We start from the raw sequence: 15,573 nt of genomic DNA on the forward strand, positions 1-15,573 counted from the left end.
TGGCCAAATTCCCTCCATTGGCCCTTACCAATCATGGCCTCCTAATAATCCCCATCCATTGAACTGGCTCGATCACCCTCTCTCCTCTCCACTAATAGCTGGTGTTTGGTGAGCGCACTGGCGCCGTACTGTGGCTGCCGTCGCATCATCCAAGTGGATTCTGCACACTGGTGGTGGTGGTTGAGGAGAGACCCCTGACATAGTTGTAAAGCGCTCTCGGTGTACAGTACTACATATGAAAGCGCTATATAAATGCCTCATTCATTCACAAAAATAAATTCAATTTTAAAATATATTATAATAGAAAACATTTTAAATTGAAATATTTCACTAAATTACTTTGTGTAATGTTTTACTGTATTTTTGATCAAATAAATGCAGCATTGGTAAGCATAAGAGACAAAAAAAATCTTACTGACCATAAACTTTTGAACAATATATTTAAAATTATTAACTTGTATCATAATAATTAACTGTCATACAGCTGTGCAGAATTTTCCCCATTAGAAAAAATTTAACAAAAAGTAACAACCTCATCTATTTATCCTTGTAAAGGCGGGTGCACACTGTGCGATTTTGGCCACAATTTGGCCGTCCGAGACAAATTTTGAAATCCTAAAAGATTTCTCTGATCCTAGGCTAAAATCTGAAGTCTTTGATCCTTAGTTTGACATGTGCACCGACAACCGATTAATGATCGTTGTGATCAAATTTTACCTCGGACAAAATTCTGGCAGTGTCAGAAGATTTGAGGCGCAATCCTGCAGTGTGACTTCTCCTAGGACGACCGTCAAATCAAGAACCAATAGGAGCGCAGAACCTGATGACGCATTTCGTGCGACAACATCAAATCACAACAGGGAACATGTCGAAAAGAGTCAGGTGAATGAAAAATGCCACCGCTTGTTTTTGTTGTTTGCTGAACGCTACCATTGTGTCTGTGAATGCAGCTCACTGTTACCGAACGTGTCACGGATTGATGACGTAAAACTCAGTCTGTACGAGTCTCTTGCTTGCGTCCGTTTTTCGCGTCTGACTGTCGTACAGTCTGACATAATGACAACTGAGATGCTACAGTGTGACATGTATTACATCGGGGATCATGTTCGTACAGTCTGACAAGCAACATTCGCAGAGGATTTTGAAAAATCGCACAGTGTGCAGGACCCTTTACTCGAGTTTAGGGATGAAACGATTACCGGTTTCACGATTAACCACGATAAAATTTAGTGACGGTTAGTAATATCGTTTAAAATGTAATTATCATTAAAACCGCGTGTGATTATCACGATTTTGAAAACTCACGGTTAATCCTGTCCAGTCAGCGTCAGTCTGGCTCAGGCGCAGCGCACCGCTGTTTTCTGAATGAGAAGAAATGGCAGTGACAGCACTCGGGAGATTTTTCAGATTTCTAAAAGGACCAAATCTGAGGTGTGGTCATATTTTGGCTTTTACAAAAGTCCTGAGGAAAACTTAATCTAAGATGGTCACCCTGTCTGCAGAACATGCCAGAAGAAAGTCACTGTAATAGGGGGAACACTTAAAAACTACGAACGAACGCAAGGCAAGTGGACTTTGACCTCAATACCAAAACTACGTCTGGGAAATAATAACGTGAAGCGAACGAACAAGTTCAGACAAGACTAGGGTGACATTTAAGGGATAATAATCAGGGTTTGACATTAACAACCTCCATTTGCGGGTGTAACGTTTTTTCGGCTGCACACTAGTCACTCTGGCGGCTGGCGGTTGGACTTATTATGGTCTTATGGTTGCGCATTATAACCACTCACACGAGTTTCTATTGAGTTTATGAATGCAATGTCTCATAATCAGAGGCGTTCAGATTAGCTGGAGTGTTGTTCAGAGCGCGCGCGCCGCTCTCACTCGCTGAAATCTGCACTCAAAGCAGAGATAAACGTGCGATGTACGCAGGAGATTCACTCATCATACAGTGGTCGACTGTTTCTGTTCTATTTCAGCAGCGAGAATAGTTTCAAACAAAGCAGAACCACAGCGCATCAGATATGACTGGCATAAAGTTGGCGAATTTAGGGACCGTCTCTAAAGTTACACACAACATTGGTAACGTTACACGTTTCAAACTTCAGCATTTGAAGAGAATGACAGTCATAAAACTGACTGTAAAGTGTTCATCTAGGTGTCAGGTATGATGCACACATTTTGATATTTAATCAAATAAACTGTCAAATCATATGGAAATATGGATATGCATTATTTCATAGGATACTTTTTGGTGCTCTTACACAAAACATGCTAGATTTAAATGTGACTGATAGAACACTGATGAGAATATTGCTTGAGAATATATTTACAGAGATAATATTAGAGATTATATTTATGCGTTGCTATTGACGACGGCCATTTTAAGGAAGGAAATCCCACAGAATCTAGCTTTAAAAAGTGCTTAGAGCTGCTTTATTTATTTGTTGTTTGTTGATTTTCAAATATAAAACTTGTTGAAATGTTTTAAGTGTGTGCATCTGTTCTTTTTGAACACTTTCATCTCATTTGAAGAAAACCGTGATAATATTGATAACCGTGATAATTTGGGTCACTATAATCGTGATGTGAAATTTCCATACCGTTTCATCCCTACTCGAGTTATTCTAAGAAAAAAAACATCAAACCGACATTCGACTTTAACATAGGGGAATACATTTATAAATAACTACAAACCAACCTTTGGTCTGGAACAAGTTAGCCACGAGTACTGAATGACAGCTTACTTAATGAATATTTAGTCTGACCTCCAATTTTCTAAATTTTAAGCATCTTCATTCACTGTGCCAAAACACGTTTTCCTTTGCTACAATAGTTTATTGCAATTTCTGATTCTGATTTCATTATAAAACAAACAAAAAACAAATGAAAAACACATAAGGGCTTTGTTTGTCAAACACAAAAGGCTGCAGGGTTTTTTTTTTTAGTTTTTAGTTCCAGTCGTGATAATCATCTAAAGATGTATTGACTTGAGTCATCAACCAGAGCCTCCTACTATATGCCATAAATGTCATATTCAGTCATCACTCAAACTGTCACATATGCATTTATTGCATTGTTTTTGAAACCAGACATTGCAATACCTCTGTACAATACAACAAAGGATTATCCACAAAGCTCTATTTAGAAGCATGATATTTGTTTTTCACAGCACTAAAATTATTTCTGAGACGTGAAATACAATAGAGTACATTCTTAATAAACAACTGACAAAGCAGCAATAAACTCCTCCATGGAGATAATGTTGAGATCTGAATGCTGATATTTGAGACTCCATTTCTGTTTTGTTTTTTTAAATCAAAACATGGGATGTAGAGGCATCTAAAACTAAAATATTGACTTGGGCACCGTTACAATGATGTACAATTGTGCAAAAGCATCCTGTATTCAATAGCATCTCACTATACCCATTACAAACTGAATAACCAGGTTAAAACTGCTTTTTATTTACAGTGTAAATAAATAATGTGTCTTGCAAACAAATTGCAAAGTGACACTTTGCTTCAGTGGTACTATACAACATGATCAAATGTGCACAGTTATTTGTAATACACAGATCATTTTAAGCAAATAAGGGAAAAGGAGATGCCCTTACCTTCTGCAGGCCTCTGGGAGGAAGTCTCCTCTCAGACGGGCCACCAACTGCACAGATTCGAACAAGAATATGGTTTCTTTCCACAGACAGCCCATCAATGATGAAATCCCTGAGGATGATGAAGACAGTATAAACAAACAGTATAAAGAATCAATGCATAGTGTTTCCACAGTATCTATCTAAGCCTAAGGTAAATAATAAAACAGTTTTGTAAAGTGACTGTTGGTTGACCCTGAATTAGTGTCTTGCTGAACTATAGAGTCAGAGTTGGACACTCACCCTTCACCTGAGGGCGGCTCTGTGACATTGTCCTTCTGACTCTGCAGCAGTAACTCAGTGAGGTTGTACTGAGACTCCAGCAGAAGAAAAGAATCCAGGTTACAGCACAGCACGCTCAAGAGCCTGGAAGAGTGCAGATGGAATACAGAAGTGTTTAAAAAGGAAAACACAGAACAAGCAACATTACTTCAATTGTACATTGTTGGGGGAAAAAAAGTTGGTTCATCATGTCTAACACAGAACTTTTAGCAATCCACCACCATTAGATGGATGGATGGATGGATGGATGGTGAGAGAGAGAGAGAGAGAGAGAGAGAGAGAGAGAGAGAGAGAGAGAGAGAGAGAGAGAGAGAGAGAGAGAGAGAGAGATAGATGGATAGATGGACGGACGGACGGACGGACGGACGGATGATGTTACAGATTTTCCTCTCTAATGATGTGATTCAATGCAGATGAGCAAAGCTGATTGAAGAGGATTTTCAATGCAGCCATTAAATGGCATTATACTGTGATAAGGGTGAAATCAGTGCAGCATCAGCGCTTCGTTTGCAGCTAAAGACCAAGAGATACAACAGCTATTCAATCTACATTCTCTTGCCACAAACTCCATCCACTGTGAAGGCAGAGACTGGGTCCCATTTTATACTGTGCACTGAAAATATGTCCTTCGAGAATATTGGTGCACACCATACAATTTTGACGATGTACGCGTTACAACTTTTCTACATTACCTTAAAATTAAATGCATAATCATAAGTCATTTTTTATGTTAACTTAAAATACTTTCTCCTATCCCAGCTTAAAAATGCAGAAACAACAAGCAAGACATTTGTAGGTAGGTGTCAATTAATTCATAAATGTCCATTTTTTATTTGCAATTTTTAACTCATTAGTCGGCATTACCTAGTTTCTTGGTTATGTCTAAAGCTCAGTTGAATTTGTTCTCAATCACATGACGTTATAGAATTTTAATTATAGATATTATAGCGCCTTAGAAGTCTGTCTGAAACCAGTTAACTTAGGATGTGCCTTCATACAAAAACGCTGACTGTGTAGTCAGCAGCCTTAGCTTTTGGACGCAGCCTATTTTCTGCTAATGTGACTGTGGTCACAAGGACGAGTGGGCAATCCAAAACATAATAACTGTCAGATGTGTTGGATACAAAACCGCACTCAGCTCTGTGGGCTGATGAAAGACAATACATATATAAAATATAATATGGAATTATTGAATGATAGAGAGAATGATAGGAAAAAAAACAAAAACAGATAGTATAACAATGCTGGTTAACCTCCTTTGTTTTTTTTTAACAATGAAGTCTCAAATCTGACACAAGGGGGCGATTTATCTATACTCAATTGTGATATTGCAACTACGACAAAGAAATACCTGAGCTGAAGGACTTTCAAAACACACCCCAAATGACAGGGCGTGAACTGCATGCCGATCTTTCGCAAACGGACCATATTCCATGTAAACACGTAAGGGATTGGTTCATATAGCATGTGGGTCTCTCCACAAACACAAGAGTCACAGTTTTGTCATTTCCCACAGACACACACCCAAGAAATTCTGTTGCTTTATGTGCCTGTTCACCTCTTGATCCCTGCCATCCCGACAGCCAGACATCAATGAATGAGTCATTTGATCAAATCACAGATATGATGTACTGTCTGGCTGGTTATTGCTATCGTTACTACATAGAATGTCATCTATTTTAACGTATTAGCAGAAATCATAGTTTTAGAGTCGGTATCTTTGATAAGTAGACAATAATTCAAAAGAATCAACCTTGACTAATTCCTGGTTATTGAGTTTATAACAATATAAAGAATTCATAGTGTTTCCACAGTATGCTCATATTGTACATTCAGGCTATCTAAGCCTATGGTAAATAATAAAACAGTTTTGTAAAGTGAATGTTGGTTGACCCTGAATTAGTGTCTTGCTAGACTCACCCTTCACCTGAGGGCGGCTCTGTGACATTGTCCTTCTGACCCTGCAGCAGTAACTCAGTGAGGTTATACTGAGACTCCAGCAGAAGAAAAGAATCCAGGTTACAGCACAGCACGCTCAACCAAATTGCTGGTTATTGAGTTTTGAGTTTTTGTACACTTGGTACTGATGAAACATTGTACGACTGTTTTCATGGTCCTCTAGGGTGACGTAACCTAATGATGTGGGGACTTAATGTCTCAGGGGGCAGTCAGATTACTTTTGTTCAGCAAATTTTCACAGGCAATACTTTATAGGAATCCAACCCGATCAGGAATTCTGCGTAAGGGCAAAAGAATTCTCATGCAGACCATCATCAAGGCTGTTTTGACATGCAACAACCCAAAACAGGGCTCCTTTGGACAAATAAATCTGACAATCACTTGTCCGAGTAAAAAATGTGCTTGTCCGGAATTAAAAAAATATATTTTGTGTTATTATTTATACATATTATTCTGAAGCAATATTCTCAACAGTGTTCAATCAGCTTTGACATATTTAAATCTGCATATTTGGGATATTTTATACTTTTATAAAGGGCATTTTTCCATAATCTTATTAAATATAGGCTATGCTTCTGCTTTCATTTTTATTTTATTTTTAATTGGATCTAGAAATTAAATTAGAATAAGACAATACAGGGCTGTTACCAATCAAATTAAATAATTTACACCCAAAAATTACAACTGCATTAAAAAATGTTGTAAACAAATAATAATTGTTTTAAATATGTTTGAATATACAAATAAGAACTATTGGAAAGATTAAACTAAACCACCAGTAGGTGGCAGCAGGTGATGTCTTAATGAGTGAGTCATTGGGCGTTTTCACACCTGAAAGTCCGCACCAAGGTCCGAACCGAAGTTCATGTTTTGATACATTTTATACATTCGGTTAGTTTTGGTTTGGTTTCACATTGCAATTATGCGAGCGCACTAAAGAACTGTACATGACACACTTACGTCCACTCGTCATCATCTATGTGGGCTGCATCTGGACATTGATTGGTTTGTAAACGGACGTGCGTCTGACGTCAGCGTCTTTGACAAGAGTGAATGAACGGACGCATATCGTTGCCACTATTGAACAGTGCACATTGCTTGACTATTTTCTTTTCGTTACGTTTAAAAGTGGACATTTCAACCTTTATATACACATATTTCTTATGTTTGTGAGACAAGTAGCCTGCTGAGTTTCGGTTTATTAGAGACACACTCCAGCTTCATGTGCAAAGCATGTGATCGCTCCCGCGATTATTGTCTGCTATAGACTATTTGCTTCTTATTTATTAAATCCAGGCAATTATCTGATTAAACGTTGATTAAAATTAAGATACAATTTATACAAAACGAAATTCACATTAAAGAAAGGCTTTCAAAGCAAAATCATACAAAATTTCATTCAAAATCATTTGTGACCTTCTGTCTTCTGACATATTGCGCATCTTTTCACTTTTCATAATCAACGTAGCCTAGATGAAATTTAAAAATAACATTAAAATATTTAAACATAAACAGGAACTTCCTGTAAATGGTCTGAAAGTACGAACCATACAGAAAATGCTTTCACACTAGAAACGAACCGAACCTTTGTTCAATTTGATCCGGACCGAGACAACCTCTTCGACTGACCAAATTTCGTCTGTTTGGTCCGGACCGTGGTACGGGGGAGGTTTCACACCTGTAATTTTGATTCGGACCAAACAGAAAAGTCAGAAATTCCGGACCAAACAAGGTAGGTGTGAAAGGGCCCATTGAGTCATTAATTCAAACGATTCATTCAAACGGATGATTCATTCAAGAATGAGGCAGTCGTTTACGAATAGGTAATTGAATCTTTAATTCAACCAATTCATTCAAACGCTGAATCATTCAGTAACACACTGTTGCTGTGAGATGCGTTATGGTTCTGCTGCGATCTTTGTTTGGAAGTTGGAACTATTTTCGCTGCTGAAATCGAACAAAAACAGCCAATATTGCATTTAAAATGTAAGTGACTTAGGGCCCTATCTTGCACCCAGCGCAATTGACTTTGTACACCGACGCATGTGTCATTCCTATTTTGCACCCGCGCAAAGCGCGCTTTTCCCTCCACAGAAGCACGTCGCTAAACTAGTGAATGAACTTGCGCTACCTGGGCGTTCAGCGCAAAAAAGGAGGCGTGTTCCGGCGCAAACAATCCCTGGTGCTATTTTGCTGTTCTATTAAACAATTGCGCCACTGACCAGAAAAAACCTAGTCTAAAGTCAGTGGCGCGTTGCGCGTTGTTCATTATGCTATTTTAAGGGCGCATGCTTGACCATAATGTATAGCGTGCACAACGCGCATACACTTTGCTCATGTAACCTACACAGATGCAACAGTTATTTTTGCAAATCATAAATTGTTACACTAAAAAAATATTAACACATGACATGACGGAAATCATTGTGGTGTGCCACGAAGATGTGAAAAAATAGGCATAAATCTAGCTTACAAATGATTCAGGCTAATTGTAATAATTAAGGATAAGACCTGTTTGCCCAATAGTGGCAAGACATATATGTATATAAGGACATCTGACAAATTGGTTTGTCCGTCAAGAACCAGGAAAAAAAATCGACTGAAAAACTGAAAAAACTGAAAGACTGAAAAAAAAAAGACTGTGAAATCACCTTTACCATAATGTACAACATTACAACTTCACTTCTCTGTCTTTCACTGCTCTTACATGAACATCAGTCTCCTCGGCTGTGAACCGCTCCTGGCGTGCGGCTGGTAAATACGCCATAATAATAGCAATCCATAATGGAACTTGCGCACCTGCTTTTAAAGGGAATGTTGGATGACGCTCGGATTGGTTTATTCACGTTACGCCCAAACCACACCTATGAATAATGAAGCTACTTCAGACCAACCCATTTTAGATTTGCGCCGGGCGCAAGAGCCATTTATCCCGCCGGGAAAATAGCAACAGCGCCGAGACCCGCCCACAAAGTTACTTGCGCTTCGCGCTTTGACACTTGCGTTTCAGATCGTTAAAATAGGGCCCTTTATGTTAATTAATTGTTTATGGAGCTGTCATATGAAACCAGTGTCATTTTCAGTCGTAATGGTATTCAGGAAAACAGCACTCTTGGTTCTGTGATGTTGCGTAACTGTAGGCTATCATATTTTATAAATATAAAACCCCCAAAATTTGTCATTTTAACCGTGTATGTTAACCGAGATTCTTTGTATGAGCGACGCTCATTTGTTGTGATTTATCCTCGAGAGGTTGCGAGCGTCAACAGCTCAACCTTGTTAAAGTCAGTTTATTATACACTATTATTATCCACTATCGATCGCCAATTACACTAAATGAATGCAGAATCATTCTTGCATTTTGGTGATTCCCTAGTTATTTTTTGTTATTGACGTTTTAATCAGGATACTTGTCCGGTCGGGCAGGTAAAATTCTCTTTCACTTGTCCCGGACAAGCGTTAATGTTGAGCCCTGCAAAATACCATAGAAAGTTTTACATGAGCAACCACACACATTTTCTTCAGAAAATCTAACTAATTGTAACAGGTAGTTCCTCCTTATTAATCTCCTTTATTTCATCCTGTGAACTTTCGAGTGTGTAAACAATGTTTCTACTCAACCCATTAATATGATCCGTTACCAGATAAACTGGATAATGATGAAAATTATGCATTTCTATATTTTTACCAGAATATGCCTGAAGATCTCACTCTTCTATATGCCACAACTCGCATCTTGACTTTATTAAAGGGAAAGACAGCAAACCTGACATGACAGCAACAAATAAACAGCACTTGGTTTCATCATCACAATCGATCTTCAGATTGCCAAAGGCAACTTCCTCTGCACTGAGGCAAAATGCCATATTAAGATTTAGATTCAGGCGGAATAAGACAAACACGCTAAGAAACTCACAGGAAGACAGAATGTTTATTTAAATCAAAATCTTAGATCTTAGCTGTCATGCGCCACAGTATGGATTAAAATGATTGAAATACTCAAGAAAGACACTTTTTCATATCTATAACATCCTGTCATACTTCACCTCTGGTTCTGAACTGGGAAAAACGTTACATGCCAATAATAAAATGCAACGAACCATTTTATCATTTATAACAGTTATGAGAAGTTAGAAAGGGAAGAGAAAAAGCGCCCTATATCTTTTGCTGTCAAAGGCAATTCATCCAATTGACCTCTACAGTATTTTGGCACTTGCCTAATTAGGCAGATGCCAACATGGGCATGTTGCTTTGACATCTCCTCATCCGTGAAAAGCTTCAATAAAACTACACAAGATAACATAAAACACAATAAAATAAATAGTTCACATGCAGTGAGCGTAAACATGGTTCGTGCCAACAACAACGTGTATTGTGCGGTGAATTATTAGCTGCTGAGAGCGTGAAACCACTAAATATACATTTGTAAATGGATGGTCTGTTCATGGCAATATTAATAAATGATTTTTATTACCACCTTGTTCTTAATACTCGATTATTTTGCCCTTTTTTAGATACCTACATTAAAGATAATATTGACATAATCCTTTTTAATATAAATACCACCGGTGGGGGAAATAATTGGCACAGCGATATGTGGTAAATGTGATCTCAATCTGCGGCAAGTGATCTATGTTTCTGATAGCTGATAAAAAATTAATAAAAAAACAGGTGCCATGACGTGGATTTTTTTATTATTTTTATAATGTTTCCTGAGGTGTACTTATATTGTTAGTATGATTTTTACATCATAAAATGTCATAATTTAGAAATAAATCCTGATTTTAGCCGTCTGGCTTGAATGCTCTATTTGAAGGGGCGTGTCTGCCGTGAGACGTCAGTGTAAACGCCCACTGTTGTGATTGGCTGACATCTTTGCATTTGAAATGCGTATTACATGTGGAACCCCTATCGGATACTTTAACTATGTTTTTTTTACTATTACAGCTGTTGAGATGAACGAATCGTGAAAGTGTTGATTATAGCATTATTTTTAGATCTCTTCCCATCACATGAAAGGCTGCAGAGATGAGCATTGAGAAGACAGACAGTCTGTTTATCACGTGAATGCAGTGATCTCATCATTGTAGCACTATTTCTGTCCCAAAATGCTTTCACCACAACTAACAGCAAACATGACAGCGATATTAATACAGTAAGAGCTCCGTTGTGCAGCATAACAGCGTCATTCATTATAACGGCAGTTTGGGCAGATACACTCACGACCTGTGATTGACAGCTTCGAACATTATAAAGAGAGCGTTCTTTGATCGCTCTCTGTAGTCTAATCACAATTTAAATAACAGATTTGTTTCATGCTACTAAGAGAAACAATGTGAAGTTGAACGTTTAGTCACTGGCTTGTTTTCACTGATGCATAAACAGTATTAAAAGATTTAGAAAGAAAGTCTGTGTGAAATTGAGCGTCAGCGTCAGTTCTGGCAGACCAAGTAGTCAAGACGCTGCTAAAGCTTTGGCAACAATTCGGGCGCATCAGCTGATTTGCATCAGCTGTTTTGCATCAGCTGTTTCAACGCCCCTCGCTGCAAATGGCTAAGCTAAAAACAGGGCGCTACTTAAAGCAGATTCAGTTCGCTCTTGCTACTTGCGTTCGCTTTTTGCAGCCCGCCACCTCCCCACCTTCTCTTGTCGTGTATAACGTGGCATTTTGATTTGCCATCGCTGCTGCTCTGTTCGTAGGGGGAATAGTTAAGCTCTCCCAGTCCTAAACTGGTAAGCGTTCCCTGATGCTGCTGCTGTCCTCTGACTCTCTGCTATTTCATGGTGCTCATGAAAGGTCAGAGGACTCCCCGAACAGAGCCATAACCGCCAAAAACAAATTTAATTCAGATTCATCAACTGATTGCATTTATTCAATAAAATTTTCTAAATCATTTTTATCGTCTTGTGTGTTCTTGACTTAATGGACCTGACAGAACTTGAATAATTAGCTACACATCAGAAATCACTGATCACAGATCAGGCATTAATGAACACTGTTACTTACTGTTTGTGGCAGTGTTGTTGAATCTGTGCTGACATTGCGACTGAATTAAATGTAAAAAATAAACTGAATAAATTTTCTCCAAATTCTCTGGGCGGGCAATGCAGAGAAAGGGAAGGTAACCTTTCCCCATATGACGACTTATAGGGAAGATTCCAGATTGGCCAATCTGAGCTTTCATTTTCTCAAAGGCAGATCAGGATACCCAGGGCTTGGTTTACACCTATTACAATTTCTAGCCACTGGGGGACCATAGACAGGCTAGGGGAACTCCTATTAATGTTAAAAAACCTCATAAAGTGAAATTTTCCTTTAAACTATGGTAATTCCTTGGCATATGAGGACCAAATGTGCACCTTTTTAATAAGTAGGTGGATTACACCAGTCAATTCTACTTCCTTTAAGAGCCTGTGAACGTTTTCATATCCTGGTATCACCCTGTCCGGCATTAACTCAGGATAATCATAGCATAGAGAACACAAAGAGCTGAATCAATCAGCCATTGATCCCCAGAGAAGAATGTACGGAGAAAAAAGGCTAATCAGATAATAAACCTCTATAAGGACCCTCTGCCACTTCTGTGCTCTTCCTGTCCATTTACTGGTAGAGAGAAGTGAACTACAGATCTTACCTCAGGCCAAACGTGTGGGACTGCTCATAGTTGAAAAGGGAGTGAATCTTCGCTTCAGAGTTAATAATGATGAGGCGGTCAATCAGGTCCTGATGGGAAGAGTGAGTAAGTGATTAACAAAAATCCATGATTTCAAAATAACTGTGAAAAAGACCACAGCTAGGATGTACGGTACATCACCAGTCAAAGTGTGCCCTCAAATGATCATGATTTGAACTGCAAATGAAAAAATATCTGAGCTGCTAGACTTTATATCCAACAACTCTACTGATAAAATAGTACTGATGAAGAGACAGGTAAAACTCTCAGACACTACTTAGTCTTGTATTAGTCTTGTGTTGCAAAGAACCACCCACTTAGACTGGATAGCACTGTCTGGCCATGTACAGTGACCAACCACAGTTCATTTAGGCTTTTTATTAAACTATTTATTAAAAAATTTAAAATTATAAAGCGGTCCCCTATGAATTTCTGTACAAAAAAAAAGGAAAATGGAGGAAAATATGTAGAGACTCAGAAAACAGAGTATACACTATCGTGGCAAAGTTTAGAATCTGTAAGATATTTGAATATTTTTGAATATGCTCACCAAGGCTGATTTTATTTAATTAAAAATACAGTAAAACAATGATATTGTGAAATATAATTGCACTTTAAAAACTGATTTTCATATATTAATATATATTTAAAAATATTATTTATTCCTGTGATGGCAAAGCTGAATTTTTCAAATCATTACTCCAGTCATCTAGCCTAGAAATGTAGACGCACTCTAGCGGCAGCAAGTATAATTTGCAGCCAGGGTTGTCTAGCAACTCTCCGTTGGCTTGCGAGCTGGAAAAACCAAACTCTGGGCAGGCCAATCACATCGTGTATAGAGTCGGTGGGCGGGCTTAACATAATGACGGCAGAGTTGCGGCTGTTCCGTGTGCTACTCGTAAAAAAAGAAGCTCGCGAACAGCGGTCTTTTGAATCGGCTTTGGAAGACTTGGAGTTAAGCTTTTCTTTAAGGAAAGAACAAAGAACGGCACTGAAGTCATTCTTAAAGGACTCCGGGTGAAAAATGAACCATGGGGTATTTAACACATGGTTACCGAGTAGATCATTCTCTGGGATGCGTTTTCATGAAAATCGAATGTAAAGAGTTTTATCTCTAAAAACAGATTAGCTTATAACGCTAGTATATGGGGCATAGAATAAGGAAAATTAAATCGCTAGTTAATACCACTAAAAAGGCTCAAAATAGCCTCACACTAACACGGTAGCATAATGAGGGTCCCTACATGCAAACCGAAGCATTGAGAACTTTGTTAGTGTACAAACAGTTTAATAAGAAGATACTTTATAAAGACAGTACATTACGCGTATACAGACAGGAGCCATCTTGGAAAACAGTCTCGACAAGTCGAGCCACGAACGCTGTGCTAAGTGATGAACTGTGACTTGGAATCTCATATGGTCCTTTGTTTCCGGAAGAAAGCACTGAACGCAACAGAGAAAATAAATAAATAAAAATAATTAAAAAACAACTGTATGCAACAGAGACTAGTGCTTCCAAAGCATACACGCTAAAAATATGGCGGATTATTCAACCGTGGCTCGACTTGTAGAGACTGTTTTCCAAGATGGCTCCTGTCTGTATACGTGTAATGTACTGTCTATATAAAGTATCTTCTTATTAAAATGTTTGTACACTTACAAAGTTCTCAATGCTTCGGTTTGCATGTAGGGACCCTCATTATGCTACCGTGTTAGTGTGAGGCTATTTTGAGCCTTGTTAGTGGTATTAACTAGCGATTTAATTTTACTTATTCTGTGCCCCATATACTAGCGTTATAAGCTAATCTGTTTTTAGAGATAAAACTCTTTACATTCGATTTTCATGAAAACGCATCCCAGAGAACGATCTACTCGGTAACCATGTGTCAATTACCCATAGGTTCATTTTTCACCGGAGTTGTCCTTTAAGAAAGGAAGATGTGTTTGGAGTTTGGCCGAACGGATACGGCGAAAGTTTAATCTATCAACTATCTCTGCTTCACCTTCTTCGTTGCTCTGGTTGGTTGTAGCGCTATCCTATTATGTGCAGAGGGAATTTGAAAGACAACCTTTATCCTGCCTCTCGGATTGAGCTCTGCCAATGGTGAGTTCCCAGACCCAACATCTTGATGTGGGTCTGGCTTGTCAGGCTACCAGTCTTCAGTATCACATGATCCTACAGAAATCACTTTAATACACAGTTGAAAACAGATGTGCTGCTTAATATTTTTGTGGAAAAAGTGATACATTTTCAGGAGTCTTGATGAATAGTAAGTTTTAAAAAATGGCATTTATTTGAAATAGAAATGTTTCTAACAATGTATTTATATTTATTAAGAATAAAACAACCCTGTATGTTTGCATTGAGAAATCAATACAGTTAGTTATGTGAACAATAGGCATCAGGCGATCAGTGAAGACTGTGGGCGGTTCATGGCTGTGAGCTAAGACTAGGCCAATTTGGGTTTGAGAGGCAGGTTGTCCAGTCTATTATACTCACTAAAACTGATGTGGCCATCTCTCTCAGATTGTACTCTGTCTTGTTAGGGAGCGCTCGATGTCCCAGCAGCTCCCACACAGCGTGAGGTGAAGAAAGTAGATTCACTAGAGACAGGAAGGACTGAACACACACAAAAATCACAGAAAATCATTCAGAAATATATCACCCAAATTCGGGGTCAAAATAATGTCAAAAAGTATTTAGATTTGTAGTGTTCATCCTTAATGGTTTCTTCAAAACAAAATGAAAAAGGTCTGCTTTCATTATCTTTTATCAAATGTAATAACTTGCTACTGGATAATGTTAACCAAGTATGATGGGTTGTAAATGTAATTTCATATTGACTTGTGTAATTTAATCACATGAGACTTTTATGTGGTTGGTGGGTGATTGTGCGCACTGTTGCTAAAATCATTTATTGATGGAATTACTCAGTGTAGCTTTTATAGGCACACTGTGGAAATTGGCAAATCGAAGTCTTATCCATAGAATCTCAATTAAGC

At 38.3% G+C, this 15,573-nt stretch overlaps 1 protein-coding gene across 1 annotated transcript in view; it reads right to left on the reverse strand.

The window, feature by feature from the left end:
- Nucleotides 1-15,573, reverse strand: part of tbc1d32 (TBC1 domain family, member 32) — a 65,798-nt gene that overhangs the window by 28,077 nt on the left and 22,148 nt on the right. The window contains exons 22-25 of the mRNA XM_079831088.1: nucleotides 15,071-15,190; nucleotides 12,532-12,620; nucleotides 3,899-4,021; nucleotides 3,620-3,728 (exon numbers count right to left, since the gene is read on the reverse strand). Of these exons, the coding sequence (XP_079687214.1) occupies nucleotides 3,620-3,728; nucleotides 3,899-4,021; nucleotides 12,532-12,620; nucleotides 15,071-15,190 (441 nt within the window). The remainder of the gene's footprint in view (nucleotides 1-3,619; nucleotides 3,729-3,898; nucleotides 4,022-12,531; nucleotides 12,621-15,070; nucleotides 15,191-15,573) is intronic.

The sequence above is a fragment of the Gobio gobio genome, assembly GCF_949357685.1.
Source record: "Gobio gobio genome assembly, chromosome: 12".
Lineage (NCBI taxonomy): Eukaryota > Metazoa > Chordata > Actinopteri > Cypriniformes > Gobionidae > Gobio > Gobio gobio.